The sequence below is a fragment of the Lynx rufus genome, unplaced genomic scaffold (assembly GCF_022079265.1).
Source record: "Lynx rufus isolate CCGP_SWC_20201006 ecotype Redwood Valley unplaced genomic scaffold, mLynRuf1.p SCAF_10, whole genome shotgun sequence".
NCBI classification, from domain to species: domain Eukaryota; kingdom Metazoa; phylum Chordata; class Mammalia; order Carnivora; family Felidae; genus Lynx; species Lynx rufus.
Window position 1 is genome coordinate 76,158,573 of NW_025814824.1, and position 27,476 is coordinate 76,186,048.

Sequence of the window (27,476 nt, forward strand, 5' to 3'; positions counted from 1 at the left end):
GAAAACCTAGTGCAGTCTGGCTGGCCCACCCAAAGCGTGAAGATGGTTAATGGCAGATGAGATTGACCGGACCATGGGAGCCCACGAACGCTGGACAAAGGGGATCGCACTTTGTCCTGCTTGTGGGGAATCTTGTAAAGTTTTCAAACGAGGAAGGGCACGACCCAACTGGGCTCAGGGCCAACAAACATGGTGGTGGGTGGGTGCAGGCTAGATTGGAGACAAGAGAGCAGAGTCAGGGAGACCAGAGGCTGCCCTGCTGGAAGTTCCCTTCTTTCTCTGACCCTCAAGGCCAGGGTGGCCCAGTCCAGAGTGACAGGGCCTGCCCTGTATGAGAGCAGCCCGTGGACATCAGGGGACTGGGGGCTGAGCTGTGGCCTCACACTGTGCTTCCCCTCAGGGTCGGAGTGTGTCGCCTCGTGCCTGGACCACAACAGCGAGTCCATCATTCTGCCAGTGAACGTGACTGTACGTGACATCCCCCACTGGCTGAACCCCACCCGGGTGGAGGTGAGTGACAGAGCCACCCCCCGTGGCGAGGGGAGGGCAGTGACCCTGTTGGACACTCGCTATGCCCCCAGCCCGCATCAGTCCTTGTATATATGTTGAATCATTGACTTGTTGCACCTGTCGTGTGGGGTGGGAACCGTTCACAGTCAGTTCTCCAGGTCCCTCCGAAGGACCTTTTACTTCCTGCTCCACTGAATCCTGATGACAGCCTAGGAATAAGAGGACTGATGTCTCCAGTTTAGAGATGAGGAAACTGAGGCACCAAGAACCACACAGAAAGCAGAGTCAGCTCACAAACCCATGTATGTCTGACTGGGAAGTCTGTACTGCTAAGGATGGTGCAGTCTGGCTTCTCTAGACGAGCCCTTAGAAGGCCTTTCAACATTCCATGGCCTAGACTTCTGGGATCCTTCTTCATGCTTACCTCCTTTGGTGGAAAGCAGTTAATCTGCAATATGGGAATTAGTAACACCCACCGTTTATGAAGCACCCACTGTGTTCGCGTGCCCAGCACCCCGCACACAAGACTGCACTGAAACCTCAGAATTGCTGGATGTAGCAGGGGGCATGGCATCGCCTCCACCACCTACTTTTGGACACTGAGCTCTCAGGAGTGCGAGGGCTCGAACCCAAGCCTGAGTCCAAGTGCGGTGCTCTTCCCACAGTGCCAAGCTGGCATGGTCCTGGCCAGAAGGCCACGTAGGCGCCTCCTCCTGGCACCCACTGCCATTGCCCAGGCCCGCTTTGGGGCTGGCCACTCCCCCTCGTCGCCTGATCTATCCGAGGCCCTAGAGGCTTTGCGGGACCCCCCTCTTGCCCTCCAGGGCAGCGGGGATCCTGGGCCTCATGTAGCACTGGTTCCGGGCACTGGCTCACCCTGGAGAAGGTGAAGGAGGGAGGCAGGGCGTGCAGGACAATGTTCGGCTATGTCCCTCCCGGCCAGGCTTTCTTCCCGTGGAGCGGGGAGGCCTTGCTGTCCTGCTGCAGATCTCACTCCGGATAGCTAGGCAGAACCCGATACCGGGTGTACAGTTTCTCAAATGAGCTGAGGGCGTGATTGCGAGGGCTTACTCAGCACTCCGCCCGTGGAGCTGGCACTGGACTGGGCCGGCCTGCCCTGCTCCCCCGTGCACCCCAGCATTCTTCTCCTTCCTCTTTCTCACCTACGGCCCTCTGCCCCAACTCCAACTGTAGTCCCTTCCCCCTGCCCCTGTCTCTGCTCTGTTTCTCTCTCGCCTCTCCCAAGACCTCTCTCACCTTGTTCCGCCTCCCGCCCACCCGTGCTTTTGCCCCTCTATCTGCCCCTGACTCTCCCATGCATACCCGAGACAGCTCTGTCTCCCTAACCTCAAGCTCCTCATCTGTTTTCTGCCCTGAGCGTGCCTTTCCCCATCGCGAACCCAGAGTCCCCGTGTAGATTCTCACCGAATGCCCAGTGGATGCTGGTGTGCTGTTACACACCCAGGGGCGCACACAGAACCGTCAAGTCAGAATCTCAAGGAGGCTGGAGATCCAGCACAGGCCCCTGATTGTACAGATGGAGAAACTGAGCAGCAGAGAGGGAGGGGATGAGGCCAGGGTCACGAAGGATGAGAGCTGGGATCGTGCCTTGCCATGCCTCCCCTCCCTCTGCCCTGCCCTGATTCCACATACCCAAAGGCAGGGGAATCACACTCCTCCACAGAGCAGACACAGGAGACCTCCCTCATGCCCCACTACCGGAGGTCTTCTCTGTCTGGGATTCAGACCAGTTTCCCCTGGCCCGGCTCCCACTCAGGCCTTTGCTCTGCCCCCTGGGTGAATTCCCACCCTTCCCACTGTGAGCCTGGGCACTAAAGAGTTCAGTTATAATTCACTGTGAAATAAATCCAGGGATTTGAAAGCCTGCAAGTCCCCCCCTTCCCCAGTTGCCCACCCGCTGCCTGCCTGCCTGCCCCAACCCCCACCCAGTTCCCTGGTCTGCCGGCCTTTATTGATGCTGGCCTACGGAGAGAGCCATAACGAGGTTCAGACCTCCACCGGTCTCCGGAGGCCTCATTATCCAGGAGGAAAAAAAAATGTGGTAGAAAAAGGGAGGAGGGTGAAGGGCAGAGATTGATGATTTCCAGGAATACGGCAGAAAAGCTGGCCTCTGCTGCGCCCTTGCCCCTTGTGTGACGAGAGCGACGTGGAAACAGAGCAGGCCCTGGGTAGCTCTGCTTTCTGAGGCCTGCCTCCCAGGGCCAGCACAAGGTAGATGGGTGGGGGCCAGGCTCTTTTCCAACTCCTGTCACCTTTGTCCCCGGGTGAGGACGTGTGAGGCCATGACTGATGTTTAAGGGACGCCTCCTGTGAATCGGGCACTGGGTCAGCCTTTACTTACACCCGTCCCCTGACACAGTCCGTAAGGTAGGTCTTAGTGTCTCCGTTTTTTCCCGGAGAGTGAATGGCATCTCAGGGAGGGAAGCCACTTGCCTAAGAGAAATTGAAGAGACACCCCGGCCAGTCTAATGCAGTTTTCTCCAGCTACCCGTGCCGTCTCTGTTCAATGCATAACAATGATAATAAAGGCAAAACGTTGACCGATGGCTTGCCAGGGACTGTGCTGGTAAATAGTTAACAACTGGCCGTCGGCCACTGCCTCCACCTCCGCCCCCTAAAATAACCGTATAGAACTCTGACTTGTAGCATTTGCTAATGACAGTGGTGTAAAGACTTCCCCCCATGGCAGACGTCAGGTTCTCCAAGTTGCCCTCATCGCACACTATGTTGGGAAGGGACGGGCATTACCGCCTCTCATGAGCCCACATGACAGGATCTATTTTAAGTACTTGACACGTATTGGCCTGTATGACAAGAACAGTACCCACTTAGATGAGTAGAATCTCAACACTGAGGGCATGTGACTAGTGCACCAGAACAGTGGCCTTTGCAAAGGGCAGGCCCACGGTCATCTTGCTTACAACGGTACTGCCCTTAGTGCTGAGTACACAGTGGGTTTCGCTAAATACTTAATGGTTGCAGGGTCAGGTGACCAAGGTTCTAGTGTAAACCCAGGCATCTTCTTGCTGTGTGTCCTTGGACAAATCCTATCATTTCTATAAGCTGCAGTTTCCCCTACTGTGGAATGAGACATAGTCCTGGATCAAGAGTCACAAACTCAAACACCCACAGGAACCAGGCAGGCAGGATAAATGGGTGAAGCAGGCCAGGCCTATCGTTCTGTATATTAAATACCTAGTCATATTATTCATAGTAGTAGCAATGTTTTACTCTACGTATTTCAGATAGACAGACTTAAAGAAAATATATCAAACGCCCACGTACATACTATCCAACTTAAGAAATAAGAATTTTTAAATACAGCTGGAAGTTTTTCTTACTGAGATTGAACATATATGCTGATCCTTAGCAAGAGATTTGAGAAATTTGTATGTTTGCGGCCACTCCTGAAACCACTACCCAGGTCAGGGTCTGTGACTCCCCAAAGATCATCCCCTCCCCATGCCAGGCAATGGCTGCACCAATGAGATAACTTCTACTGGGGGTTTCTTATTCCTTTTTATTGAGGTATAATTGACATATAAAATTATATTAGTTTCAGGTGTACTAAAATGTTTAGTTTTACTTTCAAAAACAAGAACACTGTGTCCCTTCATTTTTTTTAAAGTTCTTTCCTTTGAAAGCCCCCACTCCCCCACCCCCACCCCCCACTTTTGGAAGCGACAGGGATATGGAAGATAGGGAGAAATCTTCCTCTCCTCTAATAAATGAGATGATACAAACTCAATGACAGATGGAAATGTCTCTTGGCTCCGGTGCTGGAGAGACTGCAGGGAATGGTAGAGACAGTGGTGAACTCTGGAAAACATCCTGCTTCCCAAGGGGGCTCTCTAGCCAAGTGTGGCAGTGTGGAAATGTATGCCTAGTACGGCTAGAGTTTCCACTTTTTCTTGAGAAAAAATAAGAAATCTGGAGTCTTTAAAATGTAAAATCTCTTAATTTTTTAAAAAATACTGGCAAATAATTTTGACTTCTGTTAAGCACTTTGTGTGCCAAACCGAACATTTCTGTGGGTTGTGTAGCCTGGAAGCCGTTGGCTTGCAACCTTTGGATGAGATAGACTCCCAGCCCTGGGCATCTGGAATTCTGGGTGGCATTCTCTGTCACCAGCCCCAAAGGAGCACCTCTAATCTGCCCTGCACCTTGACTGGGTTACAGCAAATGTAGTTCACAACCTCAGAGGCTTGTAGTTCCTCTAGGTACTTGAGACCTTGGATTTTATAATGGCTCCTGGAAAAAAAAAGGATGGAAGGAGGGAGGAAAGGGAAGAGAAGAAGAAAAGGATGGAGGAACTTAAGGGAAAGAAAGGAAGTCATCGTTTATTGAAGGCATCATTTATATAGGCATGGTTTGTTAGGCAGGTCAATAAATGCCACCTCATTTTGTCTCCACCATACCCCAGTGAGATCAGTAGGGTCACCATTTTACCCATGAGGAAGCTGAGGTTCTGAGGGCTTGTCACTGCCCAATTCACATAACTAATGTGGTTCAATCAGAATTTGAACCCAGCACTAATTCTCCTGCATTTCATGCAAGGCAACCACCTTCCACATTATAAATCATAATTCAACGCTTGCAGACAAAGGATGCAGAATTCTGTCCTTGGAAGAGAAGGCAGCACTGTGGGAAACCCTGTCAAGAGTCCACAAGGCAGAGATAGAATGGTTCTGAGTGGACATGAAGTCCAGTCTATCCGACGTATGGATGGAGATATTGTGTGCCCTGGAGGTGAAGCCCATGGACGGAGAGATGTGTCAGGGATCCAGTGATTTCTCATTCACTCATGGACACTCCCATGCATCCACTCACTTGCTCATTGGTTCATTCACTCATTCAAAAACATTGACTATGCCCTTCTAAATGGCAGGCAGTCCTCAAACACCAGGCATACAGGGGTGGAAAATGCCTCAACTTTTAAAGAAAGCCAGAAGCTCCAGAACTGCTAACAAAAGGCAAAAATAACTTAAATGGTAGAATTCACTCACAGTAAGGCTTGTAAATCAAGGACAGAATTAAGGAGAAAAGAGGGCTCATCCTAGAAGGTATTAGGAGGGGTGTCTGATCTGAGCCTTAGGATGGGGAGGTCTTCAGCGCTGCCTGGGACCCATCTTCTCTGGGACTCATCTTTCAGACAGTCCTCCCCCCACCTCTCTTTGTCTCATAGCCTCTCCACCTTTCTGAACCTTGGTCTTTCCATTGGTCGAAAGAGTCAACTATTTTATACTCACAGTTTTGGGGGCTAGGACACCGTAAGTGAGAATGTGGGATTCCAAGTATAGACCTGGAAATCAGAGAGCCGTGGGCTTAATTCCTGACCGTCATTGCCTCTGTGTATGGTTGGGAGCAAGTTGTTTAACTCCTCTGTGCTCTGTTTCCTCCTGTGTAAACCAGACTCAAAAATAGTAGCACGCTCATAGTTATGGTGAGAATTAAGTAGATGAAGCCTCAAGCACAGGGAGTGTGTTGATGAGGACGAGGATAATGATGGCAGGGTAGGTGCCTGTGCTTTGCTGATGATGAGGTGACGACAGTAGTGCCGGTGGGTGCTAATGATGGCAGTGGTGGTAGCACTGGTGGCCTGGGTGTTGATGCTGACGGTCACTACAGCCAGGAAGACAGGGCGCTCTATTCTTCCTAGGCATACCCACCGTTGCCCAGGTAGGAAACGAAAGCCATCTTACAAAACCTGGTCTGAAACCTGGGCTGCCTCTCACTGGCATCCAGAGGAACAAGGCTGACGTTTGCGGGGCCCCATCTGGGATCTCCCACTTTGTGGTGTAAATAGCCTAGCCTTCCCTTCAGCTCCTGCCCCTTACCCGCTTCCCAGTTCTCCTCACATACAGAGAGGTCCTGTGGTGAGACAGGTAGGGCGTGCAGCCCAAAGGAATAGTGGAAAATCCAAAAGCCTTGGAAAGATAAATAGGCTCCTGCGGATAGTATAAAAGTCCTTTCTCTGAACTCACGTCAGGTAAACCTCAACTGACAGAAACTTGTACAACCACACCACGACACTCCTACAGACGGATTAAATTAGCTCTCAGATAAACAGGGGGAGGGATGGGCATCAAATCCCTCGTGGATCCTAACCCCGCTGTTTTCTATGACTCGAGCCGTTACCGAGTGCCCCTCCAAGCATCCCTGTTTTTTGGCTGGGGACAGACCCTCAGACCCAGAGATGAAAACCTGGATAAGGTGTCCCAGAGAAGGAAAGCAGGTGACTCTCCCCACTTCTGGCCCTGGGGCCAGGAAGCACAGGGCACCAAAGTAGCTGGAAGCTGGAAGAAAGGAACCCTGGACCTACTCACATTCCTTCATTTGGCCAACGTGTTTGCTGTGCTCCAGGCCTGGTCCTTGGGAGAGACAGAGATGTCTAAACCCAGGTCCTCGGTTAACCATTCCCATACCACTTATCTCAGTGCATCATCACAACAAGCCGATGACATGATTTTCAGGACCCATTTCACAGGCAGGAGAACCAAGCCTCAGAGTGGAAATTAAAGCAAATTCAAGTTGAATTGCGTCCACATCTGACTTACCTCAAAGCCCAATGTCCTTCCCATATATCACCTTTTCTAGGTGTAATGGGAGAAGGTAGACAGGGACAGTAGGGGCAGTAGGGGACTACGTAGTAGACTTCACCTTGCATGATTGATGGTCCCATCCTCAAGTTACGTTGTTTGTGCAAGACCTTAATTTAATTCCACCTACACTAAACTGGTCCTGTAAACTAAACACTGTGATAGGCTTTGTAAGGGCTCTTCTGATACTCTAGAAGAGAGGAAGCCAAGTAAAGAAAATACAGCCTATTGATAAAATCATCTCGATTTTGAGATGTGGCCGTTCATTTATAGCAAAAATATTTCGTGGGCATCCTCCATGTGCCAGACGCCATGTTCCACGATCCAAGGGTGAACCAGAGATGATGTGTGGCAGAGAAGAAAGGCACCAACCCAGTCTTAGCCAGATCTTGGAGTCATGTGATTCCCTTTGTTCCAAGCTCACCAAGAAACCTAATTCCAGTTGGGTTCCCACAAAGGTCTGTCTTCATGGAGAAAAATGGGTTAGTCACATGGTTTTCTGTATTCTGGCCCATTTGACTGTTCATTTCTTAACTAAAATTAATCAACTGGCACCCATCCAGGAGAGCGAGCCCTTATCTTATAGACTTCCATGGCTGGTCCCTCACACAATTACCTCTCGTTGCAAATCTGAGCATTGCCTCCAGGTTATTTTTATTTCATTTTTTACAGAAATCATTGTAATTTTGGCGTGAAATGTAAGGCATCTATGGCAGAATAGAGAAAGGAGCTTCTGGGATCATTATGTTAGCCCCATTCCTAATGTTATTTACCTTTCTAGTTTTAGCTTTCTTTTTTCACCTCCTTTAAGAATTATCCTCCTATTGGGTTTTATGTTACGAGCTGCCTTAAATAATTTCCAAAACAAGTGCTTGCTTCCAAATCCCAGTTTCTTCACTAAACAGTTATGCAGCCAGGGGAATTTATTCTCCTTATGACCTGAGATTGATGCCCACCTCACCTCATGACGAGTAATAAATAAACTAATGCATAAAGTAATTAGTACGAATATACTCAATATATTTTAGTTGTCATTGTCGTAGTAATAATAATTATTATTAAAGGAGGCTATAAATAAATGCATATATGCATACCTATAAGCTCTGAGGGGGTTGGGGAAGGTACCACAGAGGAAGTAAGTCCTGAGCAGCAGTTTAAAAGATAACTGAAGATTCTCCAGGAGGCAAGATGGGGAAGGGCATTTCAGTGAAGGAGAACAGCCAGAACAAAGTCACAGGGGTGTGGGAGTACGGACAATGTCAGGGGATTGTGAGCGGGCCCATATGGCATGGCGGCAGGTGGAGGCAGGGAGGGTTCTCTGTGTCTCCAAGGGTTCTGAACCAGCCCACTGCTCTCAAACTGTAGTATATATCAGAACCATCTGGCAGGCTTGTTTTTAAAATGTGGAGTCCCAGGCCCTGGCCCTGGAGGTTGGGAATCATTAGATCCAAAGCAGCTCTGAAAAATCTGCCTCCTTAATGTGCTCCCACAGTGCCCCTGATGAAGATGGTCCTCAGCACGTGCTTTGGGAAACCCTGCTCCACACTGCTCTCCCATCTTCCTGCTAGAGCCAGATATCCACTCTGCCTCATCCGCTTCCTCCCTCCACCCTCCCTCCACCAGCCAAGAATTTCCTGAAGGGCCTTTCTAATCGCGTCTTCATCCTCCCAATTCTGTTTCTCTCCAGCCCCTATTCCTGCCGGGAAAACAGAATCATGACACCTACAGCAAACACATATTATTGTGATCTTATGATTCCTGTTATTTACAAGTACCTGGTCAAATTATTCATCTAAATGCCAAGGTGAAATCAGGGCTTGGAAGATCCAAGAAGAGGTGGGGTGGTTGAATGTGAGATCACTGAAGAGATGACTTCCTTCTAGCCTCAAACCCATCTGACCACTCTCTCCCTCTCTCTGCAGAGAGTTGTCTGCACAGCTGGTCTCAAGTGGTATCCTCACCCTGCTCTGATTCATTGTGTCAAAGGCTGTGAGGTGAGTCCCTAAAAATGATCCTGCTGTTGTTATCATCATCATTATTATTGTATATTAATCATGGCTGTCATTTGCTGTACCTACTAAGTGCTGTAACTATCCTTTTTAATAGACTTCTTGGACAGAGATGAGCAATCCGATTTTACAGATGGTGGAACTGAGGCACAGTTCAACAAACATACTCAAAAATACATTTAATGGATAATAGAATTGTGATTCCAAGCCAGGTTTTTCTGCTTCCTAAGCCTGTATTCAACATAATACTGCATCTGTAAAAGGGAGGGAGGCCATATTGATTTTGCGTCTTTAATATGCCAGGCACATTACCCAGATTATCACATTTAACCTTTACAGAACCACAGGAAGCATTTTTTTTCTTTCTAATTCCTACTTCACTGCTGACCATTACTTAAAGATCACTTCCTTTTGCTACATGTTTGTCATTCACTTATTCTTCGACCCCAGAATTAATAAGGGCATCTTAGACCCGACCATAGGCTGAAAGTGGAAAATCCTCTCTGACTTCGCAGTTGAACTGTTCCCTGGAGTTTGAAATGATGATCTGTCTCTGTCTCAGTGACAAACCTAGGGAGGGACAGGGTACTTAGGATGTCATGTGTATTCTTTTTTTTAAATTTTTTTTTAAAAAAAAATTTTTTTTAACGTTTTATTTATTTCTGAGACAGGGAGAGACAGAGCATGAACAGGGGAGGGTCAGAGAGAGGGAGACACAGAATCTGAAACAGGCTCCAGGCTCTGAGCTGTCAGCACAGAGCCCGACGCGGGGCTCGAACTCACGGACTGTGAGATCATGACCTGAGCCGAGCCGAAGTCGGCCGCTTAATCGACTGAGCCACCCAGGCGCCCCTGTCATGTGTATTCTTAAGGGGGCACTGTCTATGGAACTAAGAGATATTTCTGTGGACCCCAAGTCCTTTGTGGTTCTTCTTAGATGACAGTGAAAAGGAGGCCCCAAATTCCATCCAGGTGGATGAACACTTATCTGCGGTGCCCCAGAGCCCAGTCAGGAAAATGCAGGTGAAAAGGACTATATTGTGCTTTAGAAAACTTTGTGGGTTTTTTTTTTTAATTTATATATTTATTTTGAGAGAGAGAATGGGAAGGGCAGAGAGAAATGGGGAGAGAGAATCCCAAGCAGTCTCCACGCCCAGTGTGGAGCCCAACCCAGGACTGGAACTCAGGAACCATGAACCTTGAGATCATGACCTGAGCTGAAATCAAGAGTTGGACACTTAAGTGACTGAGTCACCCAGGTGCCCCATAGAAAACTTTGTATTTGATGAAATTCTTAGAATGTCAGAGCCAGAAATGCTCTTCTAGATGATCTAAACCTGACCTTTTATTTTAAAGATGAGGAAACTGGGACCTAGATAGTAGCCAAATCTAAAATTTGATGGAATGCCAAAATTGGAAGGGTTCTTAGTATGATCTAATTTAGTGTGATCTACTCAATGCTTATATGGAGTGGAAAATGAGGGTCAGAGAGGGGATGGACTGCCCAAAGTTGCACAGCATAAAAGCCACAGAACCAAAGCATGAACCTGGGTCTCCTGACTCCAGCCCAGTGCTTTTTCTCCTCCACTAGGCCACCTCCCACCCATGAAACACCTCGGAACTGCAAGTGTCACAGGACAGTCCCTGGGTCACACTTTTGTTTCTGTGTATTGGTTAGGAGCTCCCTATAGCATCTTCTCACGGCACTTGACACTGTAGTCTTTAAGAACCTCCATTCTTCCAAGATTCAGCCAGGAATGGCAAAATCAAGGCCAAGGCCCAGGCCCTGTGGCTGTTGCTTCCTTCCATCTCTCTGGATCGGTCCAGTGCTTTGCAAAAAGGAAGCTTGGATTACCTGGGTGCTTGTTCTGCTGAGTTGGCGGTCTGGGCAGCCAGTGTGACAGCAGAATTCGATCCCTCCTTTGACTCAGCACTGGGGCCTAGGAGACCCTCACCTGTCAGGCTCAGAGCACTGCCAATGATGCTTATCGCCTTTGCCCTTGTAGGTGCTCCTCCTCTCCTTTACTCCTCAGCTTAGAGCTAATAGTTTGCCTCTTACCTGGGGCTGAAAACAATGCCTGGAAGAGATACAAATGCTGGGCCCAGGAAGGAGCCATCAACCTGGAGTGTCTAGAGGTAGCCAAGACTGAGAAAGGGTTTTGAGAGTCCTGAGCCTTCTACCCACCCCCCTGCCCCCACCGTATCCAAAGTGGTCATTCACTCACTCATGCGTCAGAGCTTCACTGATGCCTGTTATGTGTCCAGCACTACTCTGCATTCTGGGAACACCATGATCTTAGTCAAGTGAAAATAGTAACTATGCTCTTCCTGACTCATCTGTGGTATCTCCTTGCCCCTTGTCCATCCGTGTATCTGTTCCTGAGGTTTTACTCAGTAAACATGTAAGGAATGTATATTTGATACAGTTTTGCTCAAATTGCCACACGTTTTGCTAGAAACTCTAGGATGCAAAAATAAATGACACACATTCCCATCCATCAGGAACTCACAGTGTAGTAAAGGAGATAGACAGTTAAAGAGAGAATTCTTAAAGATGTACCAAGAGCTGTATCCAAAACAAGTACAAGAAGCTGTAAAAACACAGAATATCCGGGGGGAATTAGAGAAGGCATTTTGGAGGGATGAGGTTTGAACTAGATCCTGAAGGTTGAATTCCTCACCTGAACATATTAGTAATAGTAGTAGCCATGAGAAATCCCAGCGATGGAAAAAAAAAATCTCTAAGTAGTGAAGTTTTTCACATGTTATTTGCTGTCTCTAGAAAGTCTCCCTTCTCCATGCTCATCTAATTAACCCCTGCATGTCTTCGGATCCCAGCCAAAACGTCATTTCCTTAGGGACACCTTCACAGAGCTCCCTGATTAGGTTCAGTCCTCTTTAACAACATCACGTACCTTTCCTCCATAGGTCTTATCAGAGTTGAAATTGGCAATCAGATGTGTGATTATTTGATTAAAGCTTGCCTGCTCACTGAAGTGTAAGGTCTGGAGGAGTAGGAGCTCGATCTATATTGACTCACTATTATGTCTTTTTCTTTAGCATAGTGTATCACACATCGTACGCATTCAGTAAATATGGTTAAATACAAGATGGATGCGTAGATGGGTGGACAGATGCATGGATGTGCCGCAGGAAAGGACACACAGCTAGTGATGAGACTGGAGATTTTTTCAGGGGCTAAATGATAATAATAATAACAACAACAACAACAATAATAATAATAATTAAAAGAACCAGTTTCATTTATTTATTTTTTCTTCTTCTTTCCTAGCTACTCCTTTACCAAACCAGTTCCTTTTATTCTAAGGAAGGTGCATTAGGTTTCCTTCCTTCCTATATTTGATATAAGAAAGACCCTAAAGATCAGCCCATAGGCAGGTCTCCTAAGGCACAGAGAAGAACCAAGGGCTTATCCTTTGTTGTTTGTGCCTCTCAGCTCAAATATGAATGTGATAATGTGTTCATTACGGCAGGTGCACAGCAGAGCCACACTTGTTTTCATAGCCATGCACCTGTGCACACATACATCTGAGAACAGCTCTTGCCTGTTCTTGGTTCTGTCTTGCTAAGATGCTTTTAGACCCTAACAGGATAGTGAGGAAATGGAATCTGGCATCATGAGTTGGAGGCACAAAGGCTCTGTGAATTTGGGGCAGAGATGCAAAAGCCAGGGATGCCACGGGGGTGGGGGTGACTCTTTGTGGAGCTCAGTTCTCCCCATAACAGTCAGGATGCAAAGGAGAGACCACTGGATCAGAGGGGTTGTGTTGAGATGCAATGGTCTTAGCCAACTGATGACACCTTTCCCATCAGTGAGTCATTGAGCATTAGAGCACCCATCCTGAACTTTAATTAGAGTGGTTTTGCTTTCAACTGCTTTCTATAGTAAAGGGTCATATGGTATTGTTTTTGATGGGGCAAGGGGTATGCTTATTGTTTTGAGAAATCAGTGGACCTAGCCTACCTCCCTATATCATTGTGCTAGGAGTCTTGAGACCCAGTGAAGATAACCCAGTTAACCAAAATCACCAAGTAACCCCTCCAGTTCACTGGGGTTTGTTAGACTAGAGCCCAGATTTTCCAAACCTGCATTTCCACTATGCCAATGCAATCTATTCAATTTCATAAACATCTCTAAGAGCCAAAGTTGTGCCCAGCATTAAAATGGGCGATAGGGAGACAAAGATGAACTGGATGTTGCCCACATCTTCAATGAGCTCACAGTCTTACACCAGCTACACGTTCATAAACAGAAAACAGTGGCTAAGTGCTCAGATGGGGAATAAAAAAGTGTTAGGGGGTTTGCAGATACTCCTGACTTTCCTGTAAGATTTCCCTGGGTTCAGATCAGTAATGACTTAGCTCTGTCATCTTTTCCTGATTTTTGTAGCACCACAGAGTTGGAGGAGCACAGGGAAGAAAAGCAACAAATCAGTATGTGCTAGATATAGGCTAGAATGGCAAAGAAAAAAATATGAAGCCAACTTAGATTTAAATCACTGCTCTGCCCTGCCAGTGTGATCTTGGCTGGGCACTTTTCTTGCTCTGAGCCTCAGAATCATCTGAAAAGAGGGAAGAGCAAAGCTTACCTCACATGTTGTTTGGAGAACAAAGACAACAAACACATAAAGCACGTGACGTTAAGTACATCTGTACTCCAGTGCTAGAGGAGAGGGAGCCCACAATCACATACGGACAATTGTGCCAAATTCCTATGAATTCTTACTTTTGATCTTTACAATTCTGGGTAGATTGCATGCAGCTTATATTTTATTATAAATCGTGTGTCTAATTACCTACTACTAGGAAAAGTAGGGGGAAGGTGCTCAAATTTTCTAATCTTTTCGTGAAGTAAAATGAGTCCTGCTTTGGAAAGATGTAAGTGATCTATCCTGTGGCTTTGCATACTCCTACAATTGTGTCCACCAGCGTAACCATAATTTAGTCGGGGTAAACTCAGCTAGGTAAGTCTTTAAAAATGGTAGAAGCGATAACTGGTCTAAGAGGGTGTTGAGACTTGAAGCCAGGTAGTCTGTCTGCAGAGGTTTTTAAAAGGTTGAGAGACAGCTAGACAACTGCAGGGCCATCGCTCACCCACTCAGGATGCTAACAGACCTCCTTCCCTTCTGCCTCTCTCCCCCTTTGTAGCCCTTCATGGGAGACAATTACTGTGATGCCATCAACAACCGGGCTTTCTGCAACTACGATGGTGGGGACTGCTGTGCCTCTACGGTGAAGACCAAAAAGGTAGGCCCCTGGGCACCGCCTCCTGCAGGCCTGCCCAGCTTCCCAGCCAGGATCACCCTACATGCTGGATAACCTAGTGCCTTGGTTGTGTCAGCACTTGCTCACAAGCTGTACTTTACTGTATTTTTTTTTTATTATTATTATTCTTTTAGGCAGTAGTTGAGCCAATGTCATGTGCTGGGCCTTGAGCTAGGTGGGAAGGTTCATGGATGATCTTTGCAGATGTGGTTCCCTACCCTCAAAGCTTAGAGCCAGGTATGGAAGCAGACAAATACAAGAGTCATCAATACTTTGGGATGAGGAGGATAGAGCACTTTGAGGCCCCAGGCCAGGGGTTGGAGAAGGCTCTACGGAGGGATCAGCATGGAAGCTGAAACTTGAGAGATAAAGAGAAGGATCAGGGAGGTGGCCAGGAAAAGAATTCCTGGGGCATGTAAAATCCTAGAGAGAAGTTGCATTTTTAGGCTGTATGGCTAAAATCTAAGGGGAAGAGAGAAGATGGCACATTTCTACCAAGGTAAGTCATAGCCTTTGATTATTCTGCAATCTCTTGTTTCTCACATCTAATTTTTATAAAATTAGCAGGGGTGGTCTTGGTTGTGATTTTCTTCCTTGGCATATTAAGATGTAATAGGAGTGATTCAAGTGTTTGTAGTAAAACCTGAATATTTGACTATCACGTGTATCTACCAGTCACAGAAGAGTGGCCACCTCCACTTTCTTCCTGATGAGCTCTGGGGAAGAGGTGGGTCCACCAGGGCAACCCAAGTTGAGAGCACTCTTGTGATGAATATGTTCATGGGAAGCTATTTCTGTTTTTATATTCATCAATACTCTGAGCCAAAAAATCATTTGAGCTCATCTCTCTCTCTTTAAAGAAGGGAGAACTTTGTTCCTAAGATGGGTCAGTCAGTCTTAGCTGACGAGGTGTCTGTGATCATGTGGTCCAAACTTTTCATTTCATAATGGGGCACTGAGGCCCATAGAGGAGGAATGATTTGTCTATGGTGGCAGAGGGAGTGATAGACACAGAGCAAGGCTCCTGGCTTGCTAATTAAATACCTTTATATTGTACCGTCCTTAAAAGAATTAGTTCCTTTAAGAATGATGCTCTGACCCTAGAATGCACGGATAAACAGGGTAAGACCCAAGGAACACACTCAAACTCCATTTTTTGGTTGATGACTAGGGCTGCTGGGGCTCTCTGGGATCAGCCAGTCTTGTATGGGCAACGTTTCAGGATGCCTGCCCTTCTTTTCTGTTTTAAACACTGAAGGTAAACACTTTCTGCCCGAATACAGTTGAATAAAATTCATTGTCTATTAATGAATTTTCTATTAATGAATTTGTTTTGTATTTATTCACTCATTTCTATTCATTAGTAGAAAGTGAATTTCATTTTTCTCCCGGGTATGAAACAATACATATTCTACTTTTTGGAAAATCCAGAAAGTAGAACACCATCATGACTGCTGATCTTACAACCCAAAACAGCCATTGCTTTCCTTCTGGAGTATTTTGTGTGTGTGTTTAAGTGTGTGGGCATTTGCGCCTGTGTATATGTCACTGCATTTCCAGCTTGCAATCTTGTTTTGTTTTTACTTAGTACAGGAAATCTTACACGTAAGAATATGGTCTGACATTATTACAAATTTCCCAGCCATAGTTTTTCCTCTATTATTATTTATCACAGGGTTGTGATGTATTGTAATTTGTGTAACCATTCCCCTCTGGCTATTATTTTTAACTCTTGGGTTCAGCTTCTCACAACGATAAATAATGATGCTTGTGAATATATTTGCAGGTAAATATTTTTCTAGCTCTTATTATTCCTTCACAATTGATTTTTAGAATTGAAAGGACTAGGATAAGAGGTGCGAGCATTTATAAGGCTCTTGATACATGTTGCCAAATGAATAGCATACAATAGTGTCAATTTCACTTGTTGGAATGAGCCATTTGCGAAAGTGAATGGACAATGAAGTTTGTGTTTTAAATAGAAGTTTGTGTAGAATTATGACACATCATTCATGTGACACCATCAGCTGGAGTAAGAGCAGCTCCGATTAAAAGAATTTTCCTACCAACTATAACTTATATACAAAAACATAAAAAAAAAACTAATTTATTTTTATTGGGAAACTTCCTTAAATGGATCGCTGTTTCTACAGAGTGCATGGTAGGAACATGAAGTCATGAGACTGGGGTTCAGGTGCAGATTCCAAATTATTACAGTCACTTGCAAAAATATATGCATGTACACCATATGGCCACTTTGGCTCTCTGTTCCTATACTGGGTTCGGGTGCAACAATTTCAGACATCAGGGCCCTTAGGTGAGTGCTGCCTCTTTAGTGAGAGACCCAGAGTCCGTTCTTTGGCAGTTCTGCATATGCTTCATAGTCATTGCTTTTCCACCCACATTGTGTATGTAATTTTGGCCTTTTGTGTTAAAAGATCCCCTTCTTTAAACCGGTGATCCTTCCTGTCAGCCAAGTTTCCTTCGTTCAGTGAGATGCATGTTCCTTGAGCATTTGTGTGGGCCCAGCACTGTACCGGACTGTGTGCACTTTCCAGAGTCCAGATAGACTGACACCTGCCCTTGTGAAGCACACAGTCTATTAAGGGAGCCAGGTGTTAAGCAGTGAGGTATACAACCACACCTCATAGTGCTTTTGTGCAAGGGCAGTAAAGGACAGGTGCAGGATCTTTTGGAGAGCAGAGTGAAGGTGAGAGAAAGCTGCTTTGGAGGTGACATTTACATGGAGCCCTGGAGAATGAGCAGCTCTCCTGGAGGAGGTGAGCAGTGGTGGAAGACAGGATGGAGAGGGCTGTAAGAACCATGTGGGGAGCATGGGTTACAGAGCCTGACCTTCTCTTCTGGCGCATACGGCTTTGCCGTAGTTGTTCCTTGTTCTCAGCGTTTGGTGCTTTCTTCACATTGGGGATTCCTGGAAGTCTGACTTCTGGAGGAGAAGCGTGTCTCAAATTAAACTCACACTTCCTACAATTTAAATTCCCCAATTTAACTTCTAAGTAAACTCCAGCTTCTTGAATGCATTAACACTCTCTCGTACACACCCAACTCTGCTTCCTGCAGTAGACTGGGTTCTAGAGACAGCAGGTGGAGAAACAGAGGATGAAAAAGATACCCCTAAGTGAACTGTCCCCTCTGTCAGACATCCTGCCAGACACGTGTCCTCTGTGACCTTCTTTAATCCCCATGTCAACTCTGATAGGTCACTATTACCTCTGCTGCACAGGTGAAGCAGTTTGGGCCCCAAGCACCAACAGGACTTTTGCTTGAGGTCACTTGGCCACAAATGCTGAGGCCCAAATTCGAACCCAGTTCTCCCTGACTCACGAGCCCAGCTCGTGCTCCTGCATGGGGCTGAGTCCTCAGTGCGCATGAGCGTGACCATCCCAGTTCTTGTTGGAGACAATTCACCATGAACCCCGACTGCCAGGGAACCTTGGACGTGGGACTCCTCCCCTTGGCCAAGGTGAAAGCAGCCTTTCCCAGCAGTGAAGACAGGGTGGGGAGTCATTGAGGCTCCCAGCCTTGCCAGCCATCCCTGACGTCCCAGACAGCAGTTTCCTCTGAGTGGAAAAAAGTCCTGGTTTCTGTCTCCAGCTTCCACAGCAGGAAGCCTCTGATGGCAGGAGAGGGGCCAGAGGCTGGCTTCCTTCCTCTCATTCCCTGCCTCTTACTGGTGGCCTTGTTTCATTCCTACCTGAACTCTTGGCCCCAGCCACCCATCGTGGGGAGTTCCCTGCCCACAAGCACCCAGCCTAGCATTCAGGAACTTACTTCATGCACCTTCCTCAATTACAGTAATTCCATTAATGGTGCACATTAATGGTGCCTTGTCAGGGTTAGAGTCTCTGCATATTATCTCCCTTTGAGATACCCAATAAGATAGACTCTGTTGAAGCTCAGAGAGGGTGAACTCACTTTTACAAGGTGACACAGCCGCGGGTAAGAGTCAGGATTTCCTTACTCCAAACAATCGTCATTACTATTTTTTGAGAGCTTATGATTTGCCAAGCATAGTGGTGATCGTTTTTGCACGTGTCATCTCATTTCATCACGCAGCAGCCCCATTGTAGGTGTTGTCTTGTTATGCTCATCTTGTAGACAATGCAGCTGAGGCTGAGAAGGGCCAAGGTCCCACAGCCAGCAGGTGGTAGGACTGAGATGCAAATCTCGTGAGTCTGGACTGTGAGGCATCTGCCTCTAACCCCTGTTCTGAACATCTAGAGGTAATGAGCTTGCGGCTTCCCCCCCTTCCCCTGGCGGGTGGGCTTCTTCCTTCCTAGTGCTCCTAGAGAGCTGTCCTGGGTATGAACTTAAGGCCCATGGGTAAGCAAGCATTCAGCATCTTCTCCCACATTTCCTTCTAACCAACTCTCTACCGAACCCTCTTCCCAGTCACCAGGCCTCGGGACTCCTGGTCAGATGGCCCAGAATGGCAGTCTGCTCCCTCCATCCTTCCTCCCTTTGTCTGTCTGTCCAGACACCAGCTGTTCCCCACATCTGCCTTGTGGGGTGACCTGGGCCCAGCTGGCAGACAAGAGCAAGACTATGCAGGAAACTCCGTCTGACAAGGGTGACCGGTTTCCCATCCAGACACCTGTCTGCAGTGCAAGGCAGACAGGAAGGGGCAGGACTCAGCTTCTCAGCATGTCAGTTTATTATTTTCCTGTTTGGAGCCTTGAGGAGTCTCGAATACAGAGCAGATTTCCAGAACGGTTGCTTCAGTAATTTACCCTCATAACAAAACAAAAAAAAATCATTTATAATTGGAATCATTCTCAGTAAGCATGTGTTGGAGCTTTAAGGGAAGAAGGGGAAACAGCCTTAACTTATTCAACATAGCAAGGCTTTGTAAGGCGTGGTGGCCTGGAACACTAGTTATGGTCATGTTTCAGACAGCTGCTAAGGGACTAATTGTGGAAGATGTCTGGGAAGTTGGGGTGGAGTCCCAGTTCTGTGACTTAGTTCTGTGACCCTGGGCAGGCCAGTCTCACCTTTGGTTTTTTATCTCTTGACATCTGGATTATATTCATGTCTAGGGCTTTTCCACATGGCTCCCTGAGGGACTTGGCTATCGAGTCAGAATCTGAGGGCTATTTGGGGCAGAGACCAGTAGAGATTAAGGAGAGATTAATCCCAGAAACCGGTCTCAGCACAGGATGGCATGCCTAACTGATGACATTAAGTATAGGGTTGCCATATTGATTTGCTAAATCTAAGTGAAAATAACGTGGTTTCTTAGGAAAGGACATTATACCCAAATGAAGCCCATTGGTATAAGGAGGCTAGTGATTCTATAACACATGAGAAGATAATAAACATCATTAGATGGACAGCAGCCTTCTTCGCTGAGTGGTCCATGCTAAAGGGTTGGGTATTGGGTTGCAGAGTTGGTGATGTCCATCAGTGGGTCTTAGATCTCTCCTTAGGAACTAGAATGGTCCTCCTAAAACAAGTCTTGTGGTATTACTCCTCTGTACAAAGCCCTTCACAGTTCTCCCAATGGCCTATAAGGCCCTATGTGTTCTGCCTACCCCCATTAATTCTGTGGCCTCACTCCCCACTCTCAGTAGTCTCTCTCACTTGACTCTAGCCCTCTGAACTCCTCACCATCCAGCCAGGCATCCTTCTACCTACAGACTTTGTCACTGGCTCCTCCTTTGGCTGAGAATATTCTTCTCCATTCATCCAACATGACTCACTCCCTCACCTCCTCCAAGTCTTTGCTGAAGTGTCAAATTCTCAATGAGGCCCATCCTGACCATCCACCTTAGACTATCCCTTACACACCCATTTGCTTTGGATTCCACTTTTTTTCTTTGTTTTAAAACCCTTATCACCTTGGCACATACTATAAAATGTATTTACTGTCTCAGAATCTGCACCTTCTTGTTGATCAAATGAACATTTCATGAGGTCATGAATATACATCCATTTGCTCACTGATGGATCCCTGGTTCTGACGTACCCCACTGGTGAGCACCTGCTATGTATGTGACATACACCGTTCTAGGCCACAAGATGGACCTAGTCCCAACCATGCTGAGTTTATTTAGAGTATATTAAGTGCCAACAGAGACAGAGCAAGTGAGGGAAGCTGACAAAGCTTCCTGGAGAAGGCAACACCAAAGGTGAGATATGAAAGGGACAGTAAATCTTAGCCAGGTTAAAGGAGTTGGGGGAGGACCAGAGACAAGGATGTGAGGGCAGTGTTTGTGGCAGAGGGCACAGTCTGTGCAAAGGCCCAGATGTAAGGGAGCATATTAAGGAAACTACATTTCCCTAAGTGTTGCTAGATCACAGGGTGAGAGGGGATGTAAGTAGTAAGAGGTAAGAAATGAGCCTTGAATGGGCTTTTATAAACCAAGCCAGGGAATCTGAACCTTATCCACAGAGCCAAGGAGTGTTCAATGATTCTAAGCATTGAACTAGTCTAGAGTATCCTAGAAGGCTTCTTGGAAGAGGGGCTAGATGTGTTTACCTTGAAAGATTAGTAAGACATAACAAGAAAATGACTAAAGAGACTATACTAATTCCTCGTCCACCAAATCATTGGCTTCTGGAGTGTTATGATTTTCCCTGTTTGGGATGGAGCTTTGAATTCTCCATGTGGATAAATCAGACACTATTTTATTTTGTTTTTTGAGTAAACATGCATTTCATCTGTAAATGGCTTATCGAGGAACTATGTCCACAAGAATACCTAATACATGGTATTAGTGTAGACTGATAGGAGTTGTAAGTATTAGATACTTATTTTAGTTTGATCCTATTCAGACCCATCTGTCCCTCAAAGTTCCCATTCTCATAACCATTGTCAATATACATCGTCATGACCACCATCAACAGCAACATCCCCAATATCGCTATTACCGTCACCCTCATTATCACCATCATGTATTGAGCACATGTTTTATGCCCATATACCATGCTAGGTGCTTTACTTGAATTTTATACTTTATCCAAAATACTTCTAATGGACAGGCCTGTCATTGCCTCCATTTTACAGACAGAGAAACTGAAGCCCCCAAAACGAAAATAACTTGCCTAACAGCATAAGGAATCAAACCCAAGTCTCATTCCCTTTTCCCTCCCTTACTCTCTCTCCCTGTATCCATATGACCACTTTATCCACATTTAAACACGCCTCTGTATTCACTGACTCCTCCATGCCCTGTACCAGGCACGTATCTACCCTGCCTCCAAAGAGCTTACGGGTAGTCCTTGTACTTGCATCACACCTTGGTCTGCTTGATCTCATTACATCTGTCGACACCGTGAAGTCCCTGAGACTCAGAGTGGTGAAGTGATGTGCCCAAGCTCCCACGGTGGGCGTGTGGGCAGTCAAGGCGTTCTGGCATTCAGCATAGGACGCGTGTTGCTCCCCACACTCTCTGCTTGTGACCTCCCTGTTGAGTCTGAGTCACAATCCCGCCCCTGCCTGTCTCCCAGCCTCAGAGGAGACCTGCAGCCAGGCCTTGTGGTGCATCTGCCTGGGCTGTATTCCTGAGCCGCTCAAACACACACACACACACAGGTGGAGGTGTTATCCTGGGCAACTCACCCCAAGGAGAAACCCCTGTCCCTGAGCACCATCTCCAGTACAGAGGAGAAAAGGAGAGACTCGTGGCCTTTGGTCATTGACCTGGGCTTGTTGACAGAATCCTAGAGTGGGTGGCCAAGCCATTTATGGGATAGCCTAGCCACACGGTGCTGGGAATCCCACATGTAAACTGGCCACCATGGCGTTTGTGCTGTGGGTGGTAGGTTTTCTTGGGAGCCCATCTGGGGGAGAAGGTAGGAAGCTGCTTGGGGAATTTCCCAGGAAACCTGGGAATTGGGTTCAGAGCTGACTTTACCAGGAATGTGACCCTTTTTCCCATGTCTCAGTTTCTTTCTCTATAAAAAGGGGACCCTGACTCCTGCTCCGCCTGCCTCCTGGGGGGTCGGTACCAAGGAGTGGTTACAAACAGGGATGCAGATCTCAGGCCAGCCGCCAGCCAAGTGACTCACCCCTGTGCATCTTCGTTTCCTCTAAGATGTAAAATGGGGCTGGTAAGAATAGCTACCTTATTAGGGTTGCTGGGAGGAGTGAGTGAGATAGCACACATTGGGTTAACTCAGCCAGGCATATACTAAGGGATAAAAGGCTATTGGCTATCAAAAGACACAGCAGCAGTCAGCCTGGCCAGGTTGTGAAGGAGGAGCCTTCTTACTCTCACCTGCTGAAAAGCTCTCAGTGTTTGGAGTGGACTTTAGAATCCTACACCGTCTAGTTACTGACTGGTAGTGAGGCCCAGGGTGAGTTTGTTTTCTTTTAAACTTTTTGAAGCCTCCATTTTCTCACCTACAGGATGGGTAGCTAATAGCGACAGCCTCACAGCATTGTGCAGTGTGGACTAGCCAGCACATTAGTAATTATCCGGCACGTGGAAGGGCCGCAGGAATTGGTAGCGTGTGTGTGTGTAAAGTGGTGTTCACTGCGGTGGACCCATGTCAGACCTGGGAAGTGGGTAGAGCTGACAGTCTCTACCCTTCTGTTCCCACTTGCCACGGAGGATGCTTGTGACAAGAGAGGATCCCAAGGCAGGCTCTGAATAGGCACTTTGCTAAGATGCAAGAGGAAGGATGGGAGGAGGAAACAAGAGGCTGTATGTCTGTTCTGCACTAGGGCTTCTGCGAGCTGGTTATTTTATGGACTCCTCACCAGAACCCTGCGAGGTCTTTCCAAGGACCCTTGCCTTACAGATGGGGACATGAAGTCCCCAGGGCGCCAAGGACTTGCTGGAAAAGCGGCACCTAGGTGGAGCCCACACCTGAACTTGTCTGCCTCCCAAACTCCTAGCAAGGGCTCGGTAAATGCAGGTGTATTTACAAGCATGCAGTGAAGATAAGGAGGCTCCAGATATGCCTCCTGAGGCCAAACCTTCTAGACTTTGTTATTCTGATCGGGGTTCCTTCCCTCAGTTTCCAGACTTGTTTCTTTGGGAAAATGCCAAAACTGCCCTGGCTGACTTGGGGAGGAAAGGGAGTGGCCATGCCGTGCTCACTTCACCAGGGTGGCCACACTGGCTTAGAGAAACTAACTGGTGACGGGGCCCTGCCAGCTGGTGATATTGGACAAGCTAGTAGAACTGGGGATGGCAGAAAGGGGAACATGCAAGACAGGGTTTGTGGAGAAAGCCTAAATTTCTACATCCTTTCTGGCCAGGGCTTTTGCCTTCTGCCTTTCTCAGATGAGAAGGATTTTCAGACAGATGGGAAGGTAGAGAGCATTAGAATCAAATCTTAATGTACAGGTAGGGAAAGTGAAGCCCAGAGAAGGGAAGTAACATGTACACACTCACATAGAGAGTGAGTGCAAGAGCAGAGGGTCCCTGCCTTGTGTTCTGGGTGCATATTCATGCATTCATTTGTTCCTCCGTTCAAGGGTCCATTGAGTGCCTGTTATGTGATGAATAAAGACTCAGGTCAACAACAGACACGGTCCTTGCTCAGACTGAGCTGGCATACAAGTACAGAAGCATTTCTGAATGAGATGATGTGATAGGAGATGAAGGTGACGATGCGATCTTTGGTCAGACCAATGAGGGAGGAGGTGAGACTTGAGACAAAGACCTGAAGAATGGAGGAGCAGCTGGCCAGGAAAGAGCAGTGAGGGGAGAGGAAGGTTGATGGCTAGAGACTTGCTCAGATGGTGGTTCTCTATGGAGGCTGTCGGACAGTGTCATCCCAGCCAACAGGAGGAAAGGTCACAGAAGGGGTTCATTTAGAAGAAAACGACGCTAATGATCCACACAACCTTCTGAATTTGTGTTCTATTACAGAAAGTCTTATCTGTTCAGTAATTCCAGGTTATCTGCCAATAATTATGTTTAATTTTGTAAGGTATACAACAGTGATCTTGTACTTTGGTGTCACTTTTTCCATAAAGTTTGGATTATGGGCAAAAAAAAAGGTAGGAAAACAATTGTAGTATTTGAGGAACCAATAAATAAATAAGCCACCAAGAGTCAGAAAGAGAAAGGGGCCAGAGGTGGTCCAAGAAGTGTGTGTGGAGATCAGATCATGCAAGGCCTTGAACTCATGGTAAGGACTTTGGGTCTTATTCTAAGAGATCTGTTCAATTTTTGCCTGTGTGAGACGCAGCGGGAAGCTCTTTCTCTTTTAAGCTTTTTCTCTCTCTCTATTTAAGAGAGAGAAATCAGATGTGAGACTCTCTCTAATGGGTCCTAGAGCCCAGTGAGAAAGAATTATAGAGAGAACTCTGCACAGGACATTAGAGGTAACCGGATCATTCTAATGTTAGCATGTGGCAAGGACAGGAGAAGAGACTAGATAAAGGAAAGGGTTGAGTTGAGGACAAAGAAGCCGCTGAAGTCAGGGAGGTGGGAGAAGGGGACAACAGGCAGCAAAGGTGTCACCGATGGTGAAATGTGAGCTGGCGGGAAATCTGATTCAGCACAAGCATCTCCTGAGTGTGAGGCCACGTGCTGGGGTTTCTGGATGTTTATTTGTGTTTGGACTTCACAACCATATGAAATGTGTGGTCTTTTTAAAAATCACCCTTTTATGGATATAGAATCTGAGGGTCATGGCAGTGGAGGGATTTTCCCCAGATTGCTCGGTGACTGTGAATCCAGCAAGGAGACCAGTCCAGGCCTCCTGGCTCCCATGATGGTACTCTCCCCATTTGACCTCAGCTGTTAGATTTGGACTTGGCCCCACCATCAGTTTCCCCACTTGGACTGGAGAATTTCCTCTATGTCGTTTAGAGGCTGTGGAAGGATATTCTACATTAGAAGGCACAGCCTTCACAAAGGCATGACAACTAGGTAGTCTGTGTCCTGAACAGGGAACAGCAAGTAGTTGTAAGCAGAAAGACACTGCGTGGAAGAAGCATCTATGAGAATGCTTAGGATTCTCATGAATGCTTATGAATTTTTTAAATGTTTATTTTCGAAAGTGAGAGAGAGGCACTAGGTGGGGAGGGGGAGAGAGAGAGGGAGACAGAGGATCCAGAGCAAGCCTGTGCTGACAGCAGAGAGCCCAACACGGGGCTCGAACTCATGAGCCATGAGACCGTGACCTGAGACAAAGTCTAACACTCAAACGACTGAGCCACCCAGGCACCCCTGAATGCTTATGAATTTAAATTGAAAAGAGAAACAGAGATGTGCTAGTCATGGGTACAATGAAAGAGAGAGAGGTGGAGAAATGAACATTCATTCATTCTATGGCTTAAGCTCTGAGAAAACAAGAATGAACAAAACAGACATGGTTCCTGCCTCACTGAGGGAGAGAGATGAGATATCTCTCAATTGATGGATCGATCCATCGATGCACTGAGCATATGCCAAGAACTGTGCTATATGTTTTTCATCAGTTCCCTTATCCCTCATCACAACCTCAGGAGGTATATGCTTTCATTATGCCCATTTAATGAATGAATTAACTGAGGCTCAGAGAAGTTGTCATGTGCTCAAGCTCACACCAGTAGATGAGAGGGCTGGGGCTTATACTTCAATCTTCCATTTTAAATCACTGCAAAATTGCAGGATGGAAAGAGGTTGAGAGGGAGGGAGGGAGGGAAGGCAGGCCAAGAGGCAGAGAGAAGAGTTAGATACACAGAATGAGTCCACAAGCCAGGAGGACAAAGATGTTCCCTGAGACTGTGTGAGCACTTGGAGACCCTGGCGAGGCAGGAGGCGAATGAGGTTATTACACCCATCTGCGCAGATGGGGGCCTCCTGGGAAAAGTTATATGCAAATACCATGATGCAATGAGGTGAAATCCTCTTGCGTTAGCCCAGGCTGGGCCTGGCTCAAGCAGGGCCTGCACTGTGCCCTTTGGGAAGACCAGTCATCTGCTGCATGGGGAAGACATTCGCGCTTTCAGTTTCTAGAAAGGAAAGCCAGATCAAGGTCCCAGAGCATGTGAAGGGATGGAAAAGTTTTTACATTTTTTTCACAGCTTTTGTTACATGTGTATAACAATTCATGTTGTATACCTCTTAGCTTTTCTTTCTTAAAATCTGCTCCTCAACAGCCTTCAACCAAAAATTTGGGATTTACAGTTACATTACCATTTTACATTACAGTTTTTCACCCATGATTTCATTCAGCCCTTAGAGTTCACAGTGCAAGGTGGGACTTAATGATACCAGTGCTCCAGCTGGGAACCTGAGGCTCAGAGAAAAGTAGCTTCTCCCACTTTAAATACCAGATCTGTCATTTTTTACTTTGGGCAAATGCCTGCCCCTGTCAGAGAGCCTCAGTTTCCCTGTCTGAAAAAGGGTGATTGTTTTATTACCCATCATCTTACAGAGTTGTCAAAGGATTTGATGTTTTCCTATTTAGAAAGTGCCTGACCTATAATAAATGCCCTTGAAAATGGAAGCTGCTGTTACAATGACCCGTGATGATTTTGATAAAAGTTATTGCAGGGCTAGCAAGAAACAGAGCTATGAGTTGAACTTGAGTCTGCTGCCCCTCCCCCACCAAATTCAGTCATTGGAAAACTATATCAGACCCAACCACCTGGCTCACTTCTTCTCTCTTTCTCTCTGCAGGTTACCCCATTCCCTATGTCCTGTGACCTGCAAGGTGACTGTGCTTGTCGGGACCCCCAGGCCCAAGAACACAGCCGGAAAGACCTCCGGGGATACAGCCATGGCTAAGGAAGGACAAGGAGTTGACAAAGAATTCCCAGCGCCAGGACCCGCATCCCTTTGGTATTGATTTCACAGTCAGCTGCTCAACGGAATGGCCTCCCCACACCAGGGATCCTTAGCACCCAACCGGTCTGCCTTTAATTTCACCCAGGAAGGACTCATAGTAGGGGCGCATGAACCAAGTCTCGCCATGTTGAAGGATGGAATGGAATCCCATCCCAAAGTCTTAGATGGATTGCATATACAAGTGTGCTGTCCCAGAGCCTAAAATTCAAATCATTTGTCACACAGCCACAGCAAGAAACATGTTATACAGTTAGGAGTATGCACATATGTGGTTAGTACACATGCATGCATAC

General features: G+C 46.8%; 1 protein-coding gene across 1 annotated transcript in view; it reads left to right on the plus strand.

The window, feature by feature from the left end:
- PAPPA (pappalysin 1) overlaps positions 1 to 27,123 on the plus strand; it is a 238,700-nt gene extending 211,577 nt beyond the window's left edge. The window contains exons 19-22 of the mRNA XM_047099683.1: positions 401 to 510; positions 9,053 to 9,124; positions 14,309 to 14,407; positions 27,016 to 27,123. Of these exons, the coding sequence (XP_046955639.1) occupies positions 401 to 510; positions 9,053 to 9,124; positions 14,309 to 14,407; positions 27,016 to 27,123 (389 nt within the window). The remainder of the gene's footprint in view (positions 1 to 400; positions 511 to 9,052; positions 9,125 to 14,308; positions 14,408 to 27,015) is intronic.
- The last annotated feature ends 353 nt before the right edge of the window (positions 27,124 to 27,476 follow it).